The following is a 15,408-nucleotide window of genomic DNA, read 5'->3' on the forward strand; positions in this document are numbered from 1 at the left end:
GGCAAAGCTATGATTAAAGCTATTTGATTCCCAAATCCTTGTTGTTTCCATAATACTATGCTGCCCCCAATCTGTTGTTGGCAAAGTCTTTCCTTCCCTTTTAAAAGTAATATAACATTTAGCTATCTAGTTTACAGCACTCCTCGTTTCTAAAATCTTTAAATCATACCGCTTTCAGCCTTCTCCCAAGTGCTCTCAACTTCCTGTGATGTAATTCACCTAGCTGAGAAGATGGGAATTCAGACAGAACACAGAAACATTGTAGGGTCTCTGCATACTTCTGGGATACCAATCCCACTTACTAGTATTTGGTGTGCCTTCTTCATTCCTGTAATCATCCTTGATAGAGAAGACTGAAACAAAACGAGAGTTAAGGAAGTGTTCATTTTCCTTGTCCTCCATTACCTAGTATTTTGTCAGCAATGCTACATCCATTGCTTGGTGGTCTTTATTCTAGCACTGCCAAAAACCCTTTCCTGATTTTTCTTTACATTTTCTGTCCTGCAAGGCTGAGCTCATTTTGAACTTTAGCCATATTGGGACTATTCTTGGATGCTTCACGCTTCTTTATTCATCTTTAGTTGTATACTCTTCATTCCATCCTTCATGTAAGTTTTCTCTAGATCTGGGATATTTTTTTCAGAGTCACCTGTGTAACTTCTGACATGTCTCTCTTTTCTCTTTCTTTTTGTGGTCATTTAAAAGTAAAAAAAAAATTGTTAGAAAGTTAAAAATTCAGTTAAAATGTAAAACTTGTGCTTTTGGAGGTTTTCAAGTACTCTTGACCCATCTTATCTTCTGTTATATAATCTCAAGTCCCTTATAGAATCCCATATAGATTCCCCTATGGAATCTCATTTTCACATTTTTAAAGGAATACCTGATTATACTGGGGTTTCTCCTTTCTGCCCATCTGATATTTAAGAATAAGAAGGTTGATTTCTGCTTATATCCTTGCTATTTCTATGATGACAGACAATTCCTTTCTGTTACTGATTTGGTCTAGAATGGCACTTCTTCCAGGTAGTGCTGAAATGTCAGCATTCAAGTTAAGAACTTCTCAAATACTGTACTTTTAATCAAATAAAACTTCACATATAATTTTTGGTATCTGTTCCCATGACTACAGTCTTTCCCTATGCTCATTTTCTGATTTATTACGGACACATATCTGGTTGGTGGTCTCCCCAAAACTCTCAGAAATATTGTTTCTATATTTTGCCCTTATCCTCACCACGCACACTTCAACTTGCTTCCATATCAGGTTCATTAGTTTCAACATAGTTGTTACAGACAGAATCAGCTGTATCTTCTGCCTACTTGACTACCTTTTCTAACCTGTCATTTCTTTGGCCTAGGACACGCTCCACTTTTCAGTCAGATCTTAAGTCTCATCCAACTAAGTCTCAATACTACTATGAGATCATATTTACCCTGCTAGTTTATCACTGTAATAAAATGTATTACCCATGTTTTTTAGGAAAAGATCTCATGATTTTAAATACTTTTTTACTAAAAACAAATGACTAGTCATATCCTAAGATGTGCCAAATTTTGGGTGAAAAATATATATAAACTTTTGTTTATCTGTAATTAAGTTATAGTCTAGTGTTCTAACACACCATCCACATACATACATTCTCCTTAAGAAAAAACATTTTAGAGTCTCAACACTATTTCACCACAGATTTAAATTTTTCAGTAATCTCTTTCACATAAACTTAGCAGGTCCTTTTCACTCACTGAATTAGAAACTGTATTTTATGAATATTTTTAAAATTAATTATCAGTTTCGTGTATCAAATTATTTCTAATTTTCTTCCTTTAGGATTCACCAAAAGCCCAGCTACGCCGGACAATAGAATGTTGTCGGACCAACTTATGTAACCAGTATTTACAACCTACACTGCCCCCTGTTGTTATAGGTAGGTTAGCAGAGAAAAGTGCAATCATGATTCTCAATAAAATATTTTCTCTAGTTTTAACAATAAGCAAGCTTTCTAGAGTTCAACACTACAAGTTATTTTTTCCTTTGAAGATGTGATCAAAAGATAATATGTCTTTTTCATTGTTTACTTCCATTATCAGGTCCATTTTTCGATGGCAGCATTCGATGGCTGGCTTTGCTCATTTCTATGGCTGTCTGCATAATTGCTATGATCATCTTCTCCAGCTGCTTTTGTTACAAGTAAGATAATTATTTTGGTGCAAAATATTTTGTTGAATATTAGATATAAATAGTTGTTCTTAAAGCCAGTAGGCAGAAACCATTGACACTGTATTTCAGGAACCATTAACCTGTATTTTCTGGTTATCTCCTTTAATTAACTATATTATAGTTTTCTTAAGGGAACAGAGGACCTTACTACTAATCAATTAATTGGACACAACATTATACTTCTTGTTATGTTCATGAGTACTTAAGATTTTCTTATTTATAGAATATTGAACTTTCTTATATCTAAATTTAAAAACCTGTCCCAAGAAATCAGCTGTATGTATCATCATTCTTTAGTTATTTGGTAGTTCAGAATTGTTTGCATTTAGTCATGATTTCAGAAGACAGTTGCCAGAAGAGCAATAACAGGAAGGCATAAACTTCAATAATAAAATATTATCTTACTGGCATATGAATAAACAGATATCAGTGAAATTGGTTACTAGACCCATAAGTAGACCCAAGTATATAAAGAAAGTTAGTATATGATAAAGGTAACATTTCAGATCACTGAGGAAAAGTTGGCTTATTCAATAAATGGATTTGGGAGTGGATAGCTATATGGAAGAAAATGAAGTTGAATCAATTCCGTACACTGAAATAAATTTTAGCCAGATTGGGGTGCCCGCTCTCCCTTTCTCTCTCTCCCGCTCTCTCTCTCTCTCCCCCTCTCTCTCTCCCCCCCCCCCTCTATATATATATATATACACATATATATACATAAACTGAATTGATTACAATACTAGAACAAACCTTGGAAGAATTTTTTAAAATAATCTGAGTCTGACACAAAACTTACAAGCAAAAAAACCAAAAACATAAAAACCTTAAAATTAAAAAAGAAAAGATTGGGGGCTTCCCTGGTGGCGCAGTGGTTGAGAATCTGCCTGCTAATGCAGGGGACATGGGTTCGAGCCCTGGTCTGGGAAGATCCCACATGCCACGGAGCAACTAGGCCCGTGAGCCACAACTACTGAGCCTGCGCATCTGGAGCCTGTGCTCCGCAACAAGAGAGGCCGCGATAGTGAAGAGGCCTGCGCACCGCGATGAAGAGTGGCCCCCGCTTGCCGCAACTAGAGAAAGCCCTCGCACAGAAACGAAGACCCAACACAGCCAAAAATAAATATAAAAATAAATAAATAAATAAAAGATTACTATAAAAAAAGAAAAGATTGATGGTGTCAACTACATAAAAATAAAACTTTACTATGTGGTAGAAACCACCATAAATGGTCAGAAAACAGACCAACAGTGAAAAATATCCGCAGCTTATATTACAAAGAGCTGATTTCTCAAATATAAAGAGCTTCTATAAATCAAAAAGAAAAAAATCAATTCAGTGGGAAATTAGGCCCCCAAAAATGAGCATATGTTTTACCTAAAGAGAAATACATATGGCTCTTTTTTTTAATATATAAATTTATTTATTTATTTTTGGCTGTGTTGGGTCTTCGTTTCTGTGCACAGGCTTCCTCTAGTTGCGGTGAGCGGGGGCTACTCTTCATCGCGGTGCGCAGGCTTCTCATTGTCGTGGCTTCTCTTGCTGTGGAGCACAGGCTCTACACGCGCAGGCTCAGTAGTTGTGGTTCACGGGCTTAGTTGCTCCGTGGCATGTGGGATCTTCCCAGACCAGGGCTCGAACCCGTGTCCTCTGCATTGGCAGGCAGATTCTTAACCACTGCGCCACCAGGGAAGCCCCATATGGCTCTTAAAAGAAAAATAAAAAGATGACTCAAGAATACTCACAATATGAAAAATATAAATTAGAATCATACTGAGATATTATTTTTTACCCATTATACTGTTAAAGATTCAAATGTTTGATAATAGGCTTTTTAGATAAAGAAGTAGATTGAGCATACTTACTTTTGTTGCCCCCCACTAAAACAGCAATAAAGAGTTTTTAACTTTTTTGTCCGGCTAGGACAAGGAGACAAGATAACAGCAAAAAGCTGTGGAACTGTGAAGCTTATGGATGAGTAGTGACTTTGTAGACCTAAGAAATCTGAATCCCAGGCTAGAAAATGAGAAAGACAAACAGCAACCAGTTTATACTATAAAATTCCCCAAGAAGCTCAAGAATTGGCAGTAGCAGTTATCTATGGTAGTGAAGTTGAGGGGGGCAGTAAAACCAAGAGGATTGCTTGAAAGTCTGTTTTTAGAAAGTCAGATGCTGTATTAGTTGTGCAATACTGCACTAAGAAATCACTCCCAAACTTAGTGGCTTGAAACAGCAGTTATTATCTCTCACTGTTTCTGTGGGTCAGGACTTCAGGAGTGACTTGACTGGGTGGCTCAGTTGTCAGCAGAGGCTGCGCTCACCTGGAGGCTTGAGTGGAGCTGGTAGATCCCCTTCCAAGATAGCTCACTTCCGAGGCTCACAAGTTGGCAGGAGACCTTAGTTGCTCTGATGTGAGCCTCTCTACTGAGCTGCCTGCATGAGCTTCCTCACAGCATGAAGACTGGCTCCCCCCGCACCCCACAGAGTGAGTGATCCAGGAGACCAAGGTGGCAACTGCAGTGCTGTTCATGATCTAGACTCAGAAGTGACACCATCACTTCTGCCGTATTCTGCTGGTCACAGAGATCAGCCCTGCTTTGTGGAAGGGAAGTAAACAAGGACAGGCATACCAGGAGTTGAGAAGTTTTGTGGGCCATTTTGGATGCCAAGTACCACAGATGTTGAGATCCTTACTCTTATTCTGAATAATGATGTGACTTTCCACCGTCTCTCTAACAGAAGGCTAGAAGTGTAGTCTCTGAAAAGAACAAAAATGTTCTCAGCTATGGTATCCCATTATTGGGGGTGAGGTATTATAATAAAAATAAGGAGGTAAAGTGAATATTTACATACTAATTTGTGGGCCCCCCTACCCTCCAGAACCCTGCTAACCAAGCATGTTCCCTCTAGATAACATATAAGAAGATTGTTCTTGGGGAAAATCCATCTAGCCCAAGAAAAAAGACCTGAGTATTCTGTCTCTAGTAAGTCCAGTGAAATGGCCCAAGCAGATTGTCTTACAGTGAAACCTGTAATCAGTAAGCCTCAATCGCATACTAATAGCTGCCAATCAGCCAGTGAAGGGCACTGATCCCTGAGAAACAGGAAACAAATGAGGTGAGTCTTGTGATTGCCCAGCTTACTCCCTGAAGAGAGTTTCTGGCTGCGGGACACAGGAAGAACTCAGGTGTAGCCCAGCCGACACCAAATCGAGGAGATACAGCTGAGAGTCTGGGGAGAGAGCAGCAGCTATAGTTCATAGGTACAGAGTACTGGAAAGGAGAGTTTCACAGAGAAAGAACTCCAGACATCTTCAGAACATTCCCATAGAATATTCAGCTGAATCTTGATCAGTGTGTTCAAGTGAGGAAACCACCTAAGGCTGGGAAAGAACGGCTGAAAAGATTGAAGGAAACAGTATTCAGTGCTCACACAAGGCTGGGGATAGTATCTGTTCCCACCAGCTATGTGACTTGAAAACCTCATAATTCATGGGGTTTTGGTTATGATACTCAGAAGGGTCTTGCCTCAGTATTGGAGAATAATTAGCCAGCTGTCTGACTTGGGACAAATGATGAGCCTCTGGGCCATGGTTTCCTCTTTTGTAAAATGGAAACAATAGTACTTACCTCTTAGGAGTTTAATAAAGATGAAGTAAGTCATAGAACAGTGCCTGACACACACTCAACATCAATAAAAATGAGCTATTGTTTTTTTAACATATATCAACATGGGTAAATATGTAATACATAAGGAGTTTTTAAAAGCATGATGTAAAATATTAATACAACATATGTCATTTGTGTCCAGAGGAACGATGTTGTTTATGAGTATATACTTTTATGGTAAAGGTATAAATACATAGATAGGAAGGATATAACCACCTTCAGGGTAGTGTTTGTCTCTTAGGAGTAAATGAGGGAAATGGAATTATGAGGGAAATGGCTGCAGCTGCAAATATTTTAATGTTTATTTATTTAAAATATACCTAAAATAAACATAGCATAATGGCAATATTTATTAAATTTAAATGGTTTACACATGGGTGCCAAATAAATTAATCTCTACCTTCCTACATGTTTGAAACATTTCATAATTTGAAATTTTAAAAAAAGCCTTTGAAAATATTAGAATGAATTAAGAGAACTTGTTTGATTTCTTTTCCATAAACTCTTTTTCCCTTTTTTAAAATGGAAGTATATTTATTGTTCATTTTGATACAAGACTACATGCTTATAAATTCAGATGAAAATACATATGTAAAGTAGAAAGTAAATATTCCTACCTTCCCAGCAATAACTATTATATACAACTTGATATATTTCTGATCCTTTTAGACAAGTATAGATACATATGATTTTAAAATGTTTATAGCTAGGATCATACTTTACATGCTGTTTTTTAATCTGTTTTTTTCACTTGCCAATGTACCATGGACGTCTTTCCATTTTAAGACAGTATATAGCTCTCTACCTCATAAACTCCATTTCTGGACATTATTTTAACAGAGGATATATTTTTCTATGATAAGACTAATTTGGATATGAACCCATGTGATGAAGGAAGGATGATAGTGTCAACAACCTCAAGATTTTTCTTACCTTAGAATTTTATAGTTTTAGAATGTTAATGTAGATTATTTTCTGCTTTTTTAAAAGACATTATTGCAAGAGCATCTCAAGCAGACGCCGTTACAATCGTGACTTGGAACAGGATGAAGCATTTATTCCAGTTGGGGAATCATTAAAAGACCTTATTGACCAGTCACAAAGTTCTGGTAGTGGATCTGGACTACCCTTATTGGTAAGCTGAAATGTCATATAAACATGAATGGTTTATTAATACAGAATGTGTTGTCATATGATGGTAGACAGCGTAATAATTACATATTAGGGGACTTTACTAGACACAATTTTTTCCCTTATTGAGAAAGATGGCTACAGTAATGCAAGATGAAATTAGTTAAAATAAGAAATATGAAATAAGAAAAATTGAATAGACAAGTAAGGTAGAGTCACAAGCAAGGTTAAGAGAGAAAATGTGGTCATGAAGTGCTATGTAAGTGTTAGCATTAGCTCACAGGTTTTTAACAGCCAACTTGAGGAATCAAGTGTAAAATACCTTGCATCTGTAAGGTTAAACTGATTGGGAGAAGTATAAGTATTTCAGATTCTGAAATCAAAAGGAAGTTACTCCCACAGATCTTCTTCATAGAGAGGATACTTCCCTCAATATAATACTATATTACCGAAACACAATTCATAAAAATGATGTTAAAGCGAGTTGTAAATAATTCTAAGAGAATTATATGTATGTATAGAAATATTCAGACTTAGGGGTCAAGGGGACTCTTATAATAAATACTAGATATCTAGATAGATTTTAAATTCTGTGTTTAGTTGGTTTGTTTAAAGTAAATACATTGATCTCTAATTATAAAATTCATTGAATCAGGTAATTCTGTAATTGAATTGGAAAGGACAGTGCGGAAAACATGATTGTCTACATAGAAAATCTCAAAGATGATAACATAAAGCTCAACAACCAATAAGTGAGTTTATCAAGGTCATTGTACAAAAATCATTGAATTTATGTACAATGGCAATAAACAATTAGGAATTAAAATTTTAAAAGCACTATCATTTAAAATAGCATCAAAAACATGAAATATTTTGGAATAAACTTAAAACTGATATAAGACCTGTACACTTAAAATCAAGAAAACATTGCCAAAAGAAATGAACAAAACCCTTAATAAGCATTAAGGTTTTTAACCTGTTTTTGAATCAGAAGACTCAGTATTAAGATTTCAGTTATCCTAAAATTGATTTATAGTTTCAATTCAATCCAAATCAAAATCAGAGCAAACTTTTGTAGAAATTGATGAGCTTATTCTAACAATTATTTGGAAATGCAGAGGACCTAGAAGAGCCAAAACAATATTGAAAAAGAAGAATAAAGAGGATTCACTACCTGATTTCTGGGCTTATTGTACAGCTACAGTAGTCCATACTATGTGATCCTGGCATGAGGATAGGTATGTACATCAGTGGAACAGAATAGAGTCTAGCAATGGACGCACACATGTGTGATCAATTGATTTGGATGCCAGAGTAATTCAGTGGGGAAAAGAGTCCGTTTAACAAATGGTGCAGGAAAAATTGGGCATCCATTTGACAAAAGGTGAATCTTGACCCTTATCTCGCTCCATATACAAAATTACCTTGAAATGGATCATAGACCTAAATGTAAAAATTAAAGTATAAAACCTTTAAAAGAAAATGTTTTAGAAAATTATTGTGACCTTGAGTAAAGATTTCTTAGGACACAAAAGGCAAGAGTCATTTTAAAAAATGATAAATTGGCCTTTCTTAAAATTTAAAACTTCTCCTATTCAGAAGACACTGTTAAGAAAGTGAAAAAACAAGTCACAGACTGGCAAAGGAGTTCTGATAAAGAATTTGTGTTGCAGAATATATGAAGAATTTTTACAACTCAGTAATGAGACAACCCAATTTTTTAAAAATGGACAAACGATTTGAACAGACACTTGCCCAGAGAAGATATAAGAATGGCAGATAAGCACATGAAAAGATGCTCAGCATCATCAGGGAAATGCAGATTAAACCCAGTGAGATAGAGATACTACACGTGCACTAGTATGGCAAAAACTGAGAATATTAAGTGTGGAAAAGAATGTAAATCAGGGCTTCCCTGGTGGCACAGTGGTTAAGAGTCCTCCTGCCGATGCAGAGGACACGGGTTCGAGCCCTGGTCTGGGAAGATCCCACATGCCTCGAAGCACCTAAGCCCGTGCACTGCAACTACTGAGCCTGCGCTCTAGAGCCCACGAGCCACAACTACTGATCCCGTGTGCCACAACTACTGATCCCGTGTGCCACAACTACTGAAGGCCGCACGCCTAGAGCCCGTGATCCGCAACAAGAGAAGCCACCGCAATGAGAAGCCCGCGCACCGCAACGAAGAGTAGCCCCTGCTCGCCGCAACTAGAGAAAAGCCCGCGTGCAGCAACAAAGACCCAACGCAGCCATAAATAAATAAATAAATAAAATCAACTGGAAATCTCATACATTGCTGATTGAAATGCAAAATACAGCTACTTTGGGAAACAGGTTGATAGCTGACTAAAATGTTAAGCATATACTTTTTATACAATGAAGCAGTCCTTCTGCTAATTGTTTACAGAAGGAATATGCAAACATGTCCATACAAAGGCTGACTGTGAATGTTCAAAGCAGCTTTAGTCATAATAAATTGTAAACAACCCAAAAGTCCATCAGTTGGTAAATGGATAAACAAATTGTGGTACATTCATTGAGTAGAATACTGCTTGTCAGTAAAATGGAACAAACTACTGATGCATGCAATAGCAACACAGGTAAATTTCAAAGTATTTTATGCTGAATTAAAGAAGCTAGATACAGAGGCTACCTATTGTATGTTTCCATTTATGTCATGTTCAAAACTGTAGGGAAAGAAAAGAGATCAGTCATGCCAGGGACTGAAGGTAGGTGGGGAGGTGATTGACTTTCAAGCAGTAAAGGGAACTTTTTTGGGTTATAGAAATGTTCTGTATCTTAATTGTGATGTTGGTGGTTACATAACTGTATACATTTGTCAAAACACAGTTGTCGAAAAGAGTGCATTTTAGTATATGTAAATTAGACCTCAATAATTCTGGCTTTCTAAAACGAAATCACAGAAGGATTTTGTAATAAGTGATACATAAAGTAAGTCAGTTTAGATGGTCATAAAATCTAGCCCATTTTAGCTACATTTCTAACCGGGACCTTAGTGTTGTTTTTTTAAATTTAGAATGGCTGCTAATGCTTCTGAAAATGAAAGGTAGCAATTTACCTGCCTGTTTCATCCAACAAATATTAATGAAAGCTGTATTGTACTTCAAATATTGTCCTAAATAAATACCTGTATTCTGTGAGTAGTGGGAGATGGAATTCAAACAAATATGTATATAAATAATAATAAAATTGTAATTGTGATAAGTGCAGCAACTGAGAAATATGTATATGCTATGAAGGTGTTTAAGAGAGAAACAACACTCTTAAGTAAAGGGAAGTGCACATGCAAAAAGATTGAGACAGGAATGAGCTTGAGTGAATTCTAAAAATTGAAACAAGGTAAATAAGAGGGGTGAGGGTAGGGGATTAGAGTCAATGATCAGGCAGGAGAGTTAGGCAGGGACCAGATCATGTAAGGTCTTACAGACTGAGTTGAGTATTTTTAACTGTTATTTAGATTTTGCTACATGATAAACCACCCCAAAGCTTAGTGGCTTGAAACAACAAACATTTGTTATTTTTCATGATTCTGTGAGTCTTCTGGGCAGTTCTTTTTCTGAATTTGCTCAGCTAGAGCCAAACGGTATAGTTTATGTACATGGCCAACAGTTGGTACGGTTTTGCTCATTTTGGTCACAGGGTGCCCTAGAATGGCAGGAAAGGGCAAGCCCCAGTGCACAAAGACTTTTCACTTGTTTTACAATTGCTGTTGTTCTTTTGCCCAAAGCAAGTCATGTAGCCAAGCCCAGAGTCTGTGGAGGAGACTACCCAAGGGTGTGTGTACTGGGAGGGGAATTATATAGTCCATTTTTGCAAACAATCTGCCATATTGACTAACCTGTTATTTTGTGAGTTTAGAATATATTGTACATTGTTTCATCTCCTTTTGAATACAGTACAGTCCTCCCTCAGGATCAACCTCAGGGGTTGGTTCCAGGACCCCTTGCAGATACAAAAATGTACAGATGCTCAGGTCCCTTACAGTTGGCCTTCCACATCCAAGGATGCGGAACGGATATGGAGGCTACTGTATATATGTTAATCTTGGAGTTGGTTGGTTGTATATACCATCCTTTTTGATGGGATGCCCTATTAAACCACTTTCTCAATCTTAATATGTTCTTCTCATTTTACTTTTTTCTATGAAGGTTCAGCGAACTATTGCCAAACAGATTCAGATGGTTCGGCAAGTTGGTAAAGGCCGATATGGAGAAGTGTGGATGGGTAAATGGCGTGGTGAGAAAGTGGCAGTCAAAGTGTTTTTTACCACTGAAGAAGCTAGCTGGTTTCGAGAAACGGAAATCTATCAAACTGTGCTAATGCGCCATGAAAACATACTCGGTGAGTACACGTTTGATTTTAGTCAGTTCCATATTCTTCAAGGTTAGTGGGATGCCGGTGGAAGCCTGGCACTTGGGCTTTGAAAACATATGTGAGTTCAGTTGTGTGCATTTGGCTAAAGGAAATCTAGTGGAATATACAGTTTAAACACAACCCAGTCCTGAATGGCAACCAACCACTTTCCAGACATGGCTCGGAGATATTTTGGGGTTGGGTTCCAGACCACTGCAATAAAGCAAATATCACAATAAAGCAAGTCCCACAAATATTTTGGTTTCCAAGTGCATATAAAAGTTATGTTTATGCTGTACTGTAGTCTATTAAGTGTGCAGTAGCATTATGTCTAGTAAACAATGTACATACCTTAATTTAAAAATACTTTACTGCTAAAAAATGCCAAACAATTACAGTAGTAACATCAAAGACCACTGATCACAGATCACCATAACAAATATAATAATAATGAAAAAGTTTGAAGGTTTGTGAGAATTACCAAAACATAGCACATGAAGTGAGCAAATGCTGTTTGAAAAACGGCTCCTATAGACTTGTGGCAGGAGTTGCCACAGACTTTCAATTTGTTAAAAACACAGTATCTGTGAAGCTCAATTAAACAAGGTATGTCTATATTTACTACCCAGCTGAGGAGAAACAGCAGTGAGTTTCAAAGTGGAAGTAATATAGTTTATTGGACTTACTCATATAGTAACAAAAAAACAAGTCTTTTAAAGGTAATTTAAGCAATTTTCTAGGGTAACTTGAACTATATGTACCTTTGCCTGTTGCAAATTAAATCACCCCCCTCCCTCCTAAGATGTAGCTTCATTTATTATGTTCTATGCTTAGTAGGTCTCTCTCCTCACCCCCATTTACACAGTAGCAAAATGACCTAGGTATGATCTGATCAGTAGGGTGCATAAACTCATCTACCTTCCCTGACTTTCCATTCAGGTACTATTTCCTTGCCCTTTAATTTAGAGAGTGCATAGCATGTTACTAAGAGTATAGTTTCCTATACTAATTATATTAGTTTCCTAGGACTGTCCGTAACAGAGTACCACAAACTAGGTGGCTTAAAACAATAGAAACTTAATTCTCTCAGAGTTATGGAGGCCAGAAGTTTAAAATCAAGGTGTTGGCAGGGCCATGCTCTCTGAAGGCTTTAGGGGAGGACCCTTCCTTGCCTCTTCCAGATTCTGGTGATTGCCAGCTATCTTCGGCATTCCTTGGCTTGGGAGACCACACTCCTATCTCTGTCTTTGTTGGCACATGGCCTTCTTCCTGTGTGTCTGTATCCATATTTCCCTCTTCCTATAAGGATACCAGTCATTGATTTAGGGCCCACTCTAACCTAGTATCACCTCATCTGAACTTGATTATATCTACAAAGACCTTGTTTCCAAATAAGGTCACATTTATAGGTACCAGGTGGACATGAATGAGGCGGGGGAACATTATTCAACTCAGCACTCACCTTTTTCTGAAGAGAGGGAGGAGAAGAGAAAGGAGAAAGAAAGGAAGCCAGTATTGTGAACTTGCTTGTCAGTGAGCCAGGCTGAAAAGGCAAATGTGATAAGGCATTGATGGGCAAGTGGGAGTTGGCTTAGTTAGAAGCGAACTCTTAGTTGAACATATTTAACTTTATTATTATTTTTTTATTTTTATTTTTATTTTTATTTTATTTATTTTTGGCTGTGTTGGGTCTTCGTTGCTGCACGCGGGCTTTCTCTAGTTGCGGTGAGCGGGAGCTACTCTTCATTGCAGTGTGCGGGCTTCTCATTGCAGTGGCTTCTCTTGTTGCAGAGCATGGGCTCTAGGCACGCGGGCTTCAGTACTTGTGGTGCGTGGGGTTCAGTAGTTGTGGCTCACCGGCTCTAGAGCGCAGGCTCAGTAGTTATGGCGCACGGGCTTAGATGCTCTGAGGCATGTGGGATCTTCCCGGACCAGGGATCAAACCCCTGCCCCCTGCATTGGCAGGTGGATTCTTAACCACTGCACCACCAGGGAAGCCCTAACTTTATTATTTTAATGGGTCCACTTTTCAGTTTGAAATGAAGAGCCTTTTCCACATTCCTTCTTTATAGTTCTTCATACTTACAGAATCATGTAGATAAATAACATTTCCCTAGGTTATTATATATGTGATCTTTTTCTTAGTCATATTATTATCATTTTTATGATTATCATTAAGATAACTTTAAATTAATTACAAAAGTATAGACTTTTATATGTAAATGACAGAAATAAAAATTTTGGTAACATATTCAAGAGATTTTGTCAGGCAAGTTAAATTTTTATTACCTGTAGATTATACCTAAGTTATTCTCAATATCCTAAATCAGCATTCATTATTCTTCCTAGCCACGTCTGATAACTAACCTTTTAAATTCATTAATTGAACAGGTTTTATAGCAGCAGATATTAAAGGTACAGGTTCCTGGACTCAGCTCTATTTGATTACCGATTACCATGAAAACGGATCCCTCTATGATTTCCTGAAATGTGCTACACTAGACACCAGAGCCCTGCTTAAGCTGGCTTACTCAGCTGCCTGTGGTCTGTGCCATCTCCACACAGAAATTTATGGCACTCAAGGAAAGCCTGCAATTGCTCATCGCGACCTCAAGAGCAAAAACATCCTCATCAAGAAAAATGGAAGTTGCTGTATTGCTGACCTGGGCCTTGCTGTTAAATTCAACAGGTGAGCGGTTCTTTACCTACTGTTTTGAAATTATTGTAATCTCCTAAAGATATTTACCTGTTTGTGTTTGTATTCAGGACAGTGGATTTCCAAACATGTATCTGTGCTTATATAATTATATAAATTGGGTTTTGGGGGGTTTTTGTCTTCGTGTTTTGTTGTCATTGTGTTTTCTGTTTTTAACAAAAATGACATCCTACTCTACATAATTCTTGATTTCCTACTTTTTATTGTCTTAGACATCCTTCCGTTTCAGTATATATAGATTTACTTCGTTCTTTTTAACAGTGTTAAGGAAAGTTTTCCATTTTATAGATGTACTATAATTTATTTCATCTGTGACCCAACTGATGAGCATTAAAGTTGCCTCCAGTTTATCTCTCTTATTTTAAAAATGCTTTAATGAATATTGTATTTTATCCATATATAATATCCTTGAATACTTGTACAAGTATTTCTTCATGATGGATTGCTAGAGAAGGGGCTAGACAGAGAGTATGTACATATTAAGTTATATTAATAGTATGTTGTAGGTTATCCCTTTAGAAAGCGTGCATCAGTTTACACTCCCATAAACAAGATATAAGTACGCCATTTCTTCATCACTACTTGATGTTGTCAACATTTTTAAACAATGAGAATATCAGATTTTTAGAAAACTATTTAAATTGTTTTAATGTTATAATTCTGGAATACAACAGCCATTTCACATTTCAAAACTCATTTCAGGCCATAAAATAGAAGTACTAGTCCATAATAAAGCAAACGTTAAAAAATTTTAATCTTCTTCCATCATTTTTACAGTATTCTAATCCTGTTGTTTTTATCAGTGGAGTGCTTATTGGCTCAAATATTCATCAGATGCTAATTTAAGAAAATATAAAATACGTTATATTAATCTCTGCCTCAGAGTAGTTTTCAGAACCTAATAGATCTGGGGACCTAAAAACAAATCATTCATGTCTTCTAACTCTAAAGTTTACTCCAAAAATTGAAAAAAACAATAAACATCATTTCAATATGATTATGTAAACATTACTCACAATAGAACTAAGTTGGTTGGACCCATAAAGAAAAAAAATGTAATCCTAAATCACAAAGGATCACATGAGAATGATAAAAGCAAATGATTCAATTAATTTTCACATTCACTTGTTCTGGGATATAATTATGTACCACTTTTTTTATATTCAGTATTGTTCTCTTTCTTAGAGAGGCACAAAACTTGTTTGGTGACAAAACTTGACTTGAACTGATGTGAGGTATTTACTGTCTTTATTTATCCAGCTTAGTATGAATATTCATACTTAGTTTTTCACTGTGTACT

General features: G+C 36.7%; 1 protein-coding gene across 4 annotated transcripts in view; it reads left to right on the forward strand.

Moving 5' to 3' along the window:
- BMPR1A (bone morphogenetic protein receptor type 1A) overlaps nt 1-15,408 on the forward strand; it is a 140,407-nt gene that overhangs the window by 119,412 nt on the left and 5,587 nt on the right. For all 4 annotated transcript variants that reach the window (XM_082406763.1, XM_082406761.1, XM_082406762.1 and 1 more), the window contains 5 exons: nt 1,829-1,925; nt 2,089-2,188; nt 6,878-7,022; nt 11,188-11,380; nt 13,784-14,081. In XM_082406763.1, coding sequence (XP_082262889.1) covers nt 1,829-1,925; nt 2,089-2,188; nt 6,878-7,022; nt 11,188-11,380; nt 13,784-14,081 — 833 coding nt within the window. The remainder of the gene's footprint in view (nt 1-1,828; nt 1,926-2,088; nt 2,189-6,877; nt 7,023-11,187; nt 11,381-13,783; nt 14,082-15,408) is intronic.

The sequence above is a fragment of the Balaenoptera borealis genome, assembly GCF_965194805.1.
Source record: "Balaenoptera borealis genome assembly, chromosome: 10".
In the NCBI taxonomy this organism is placed as follows: domain Eukaryota; kingdom Metazoa; phylum Chordata; class Mammalia; order Artiodactyla; family Balaenopteridae; genus Balaenoptera; species Balaenoptera borealis.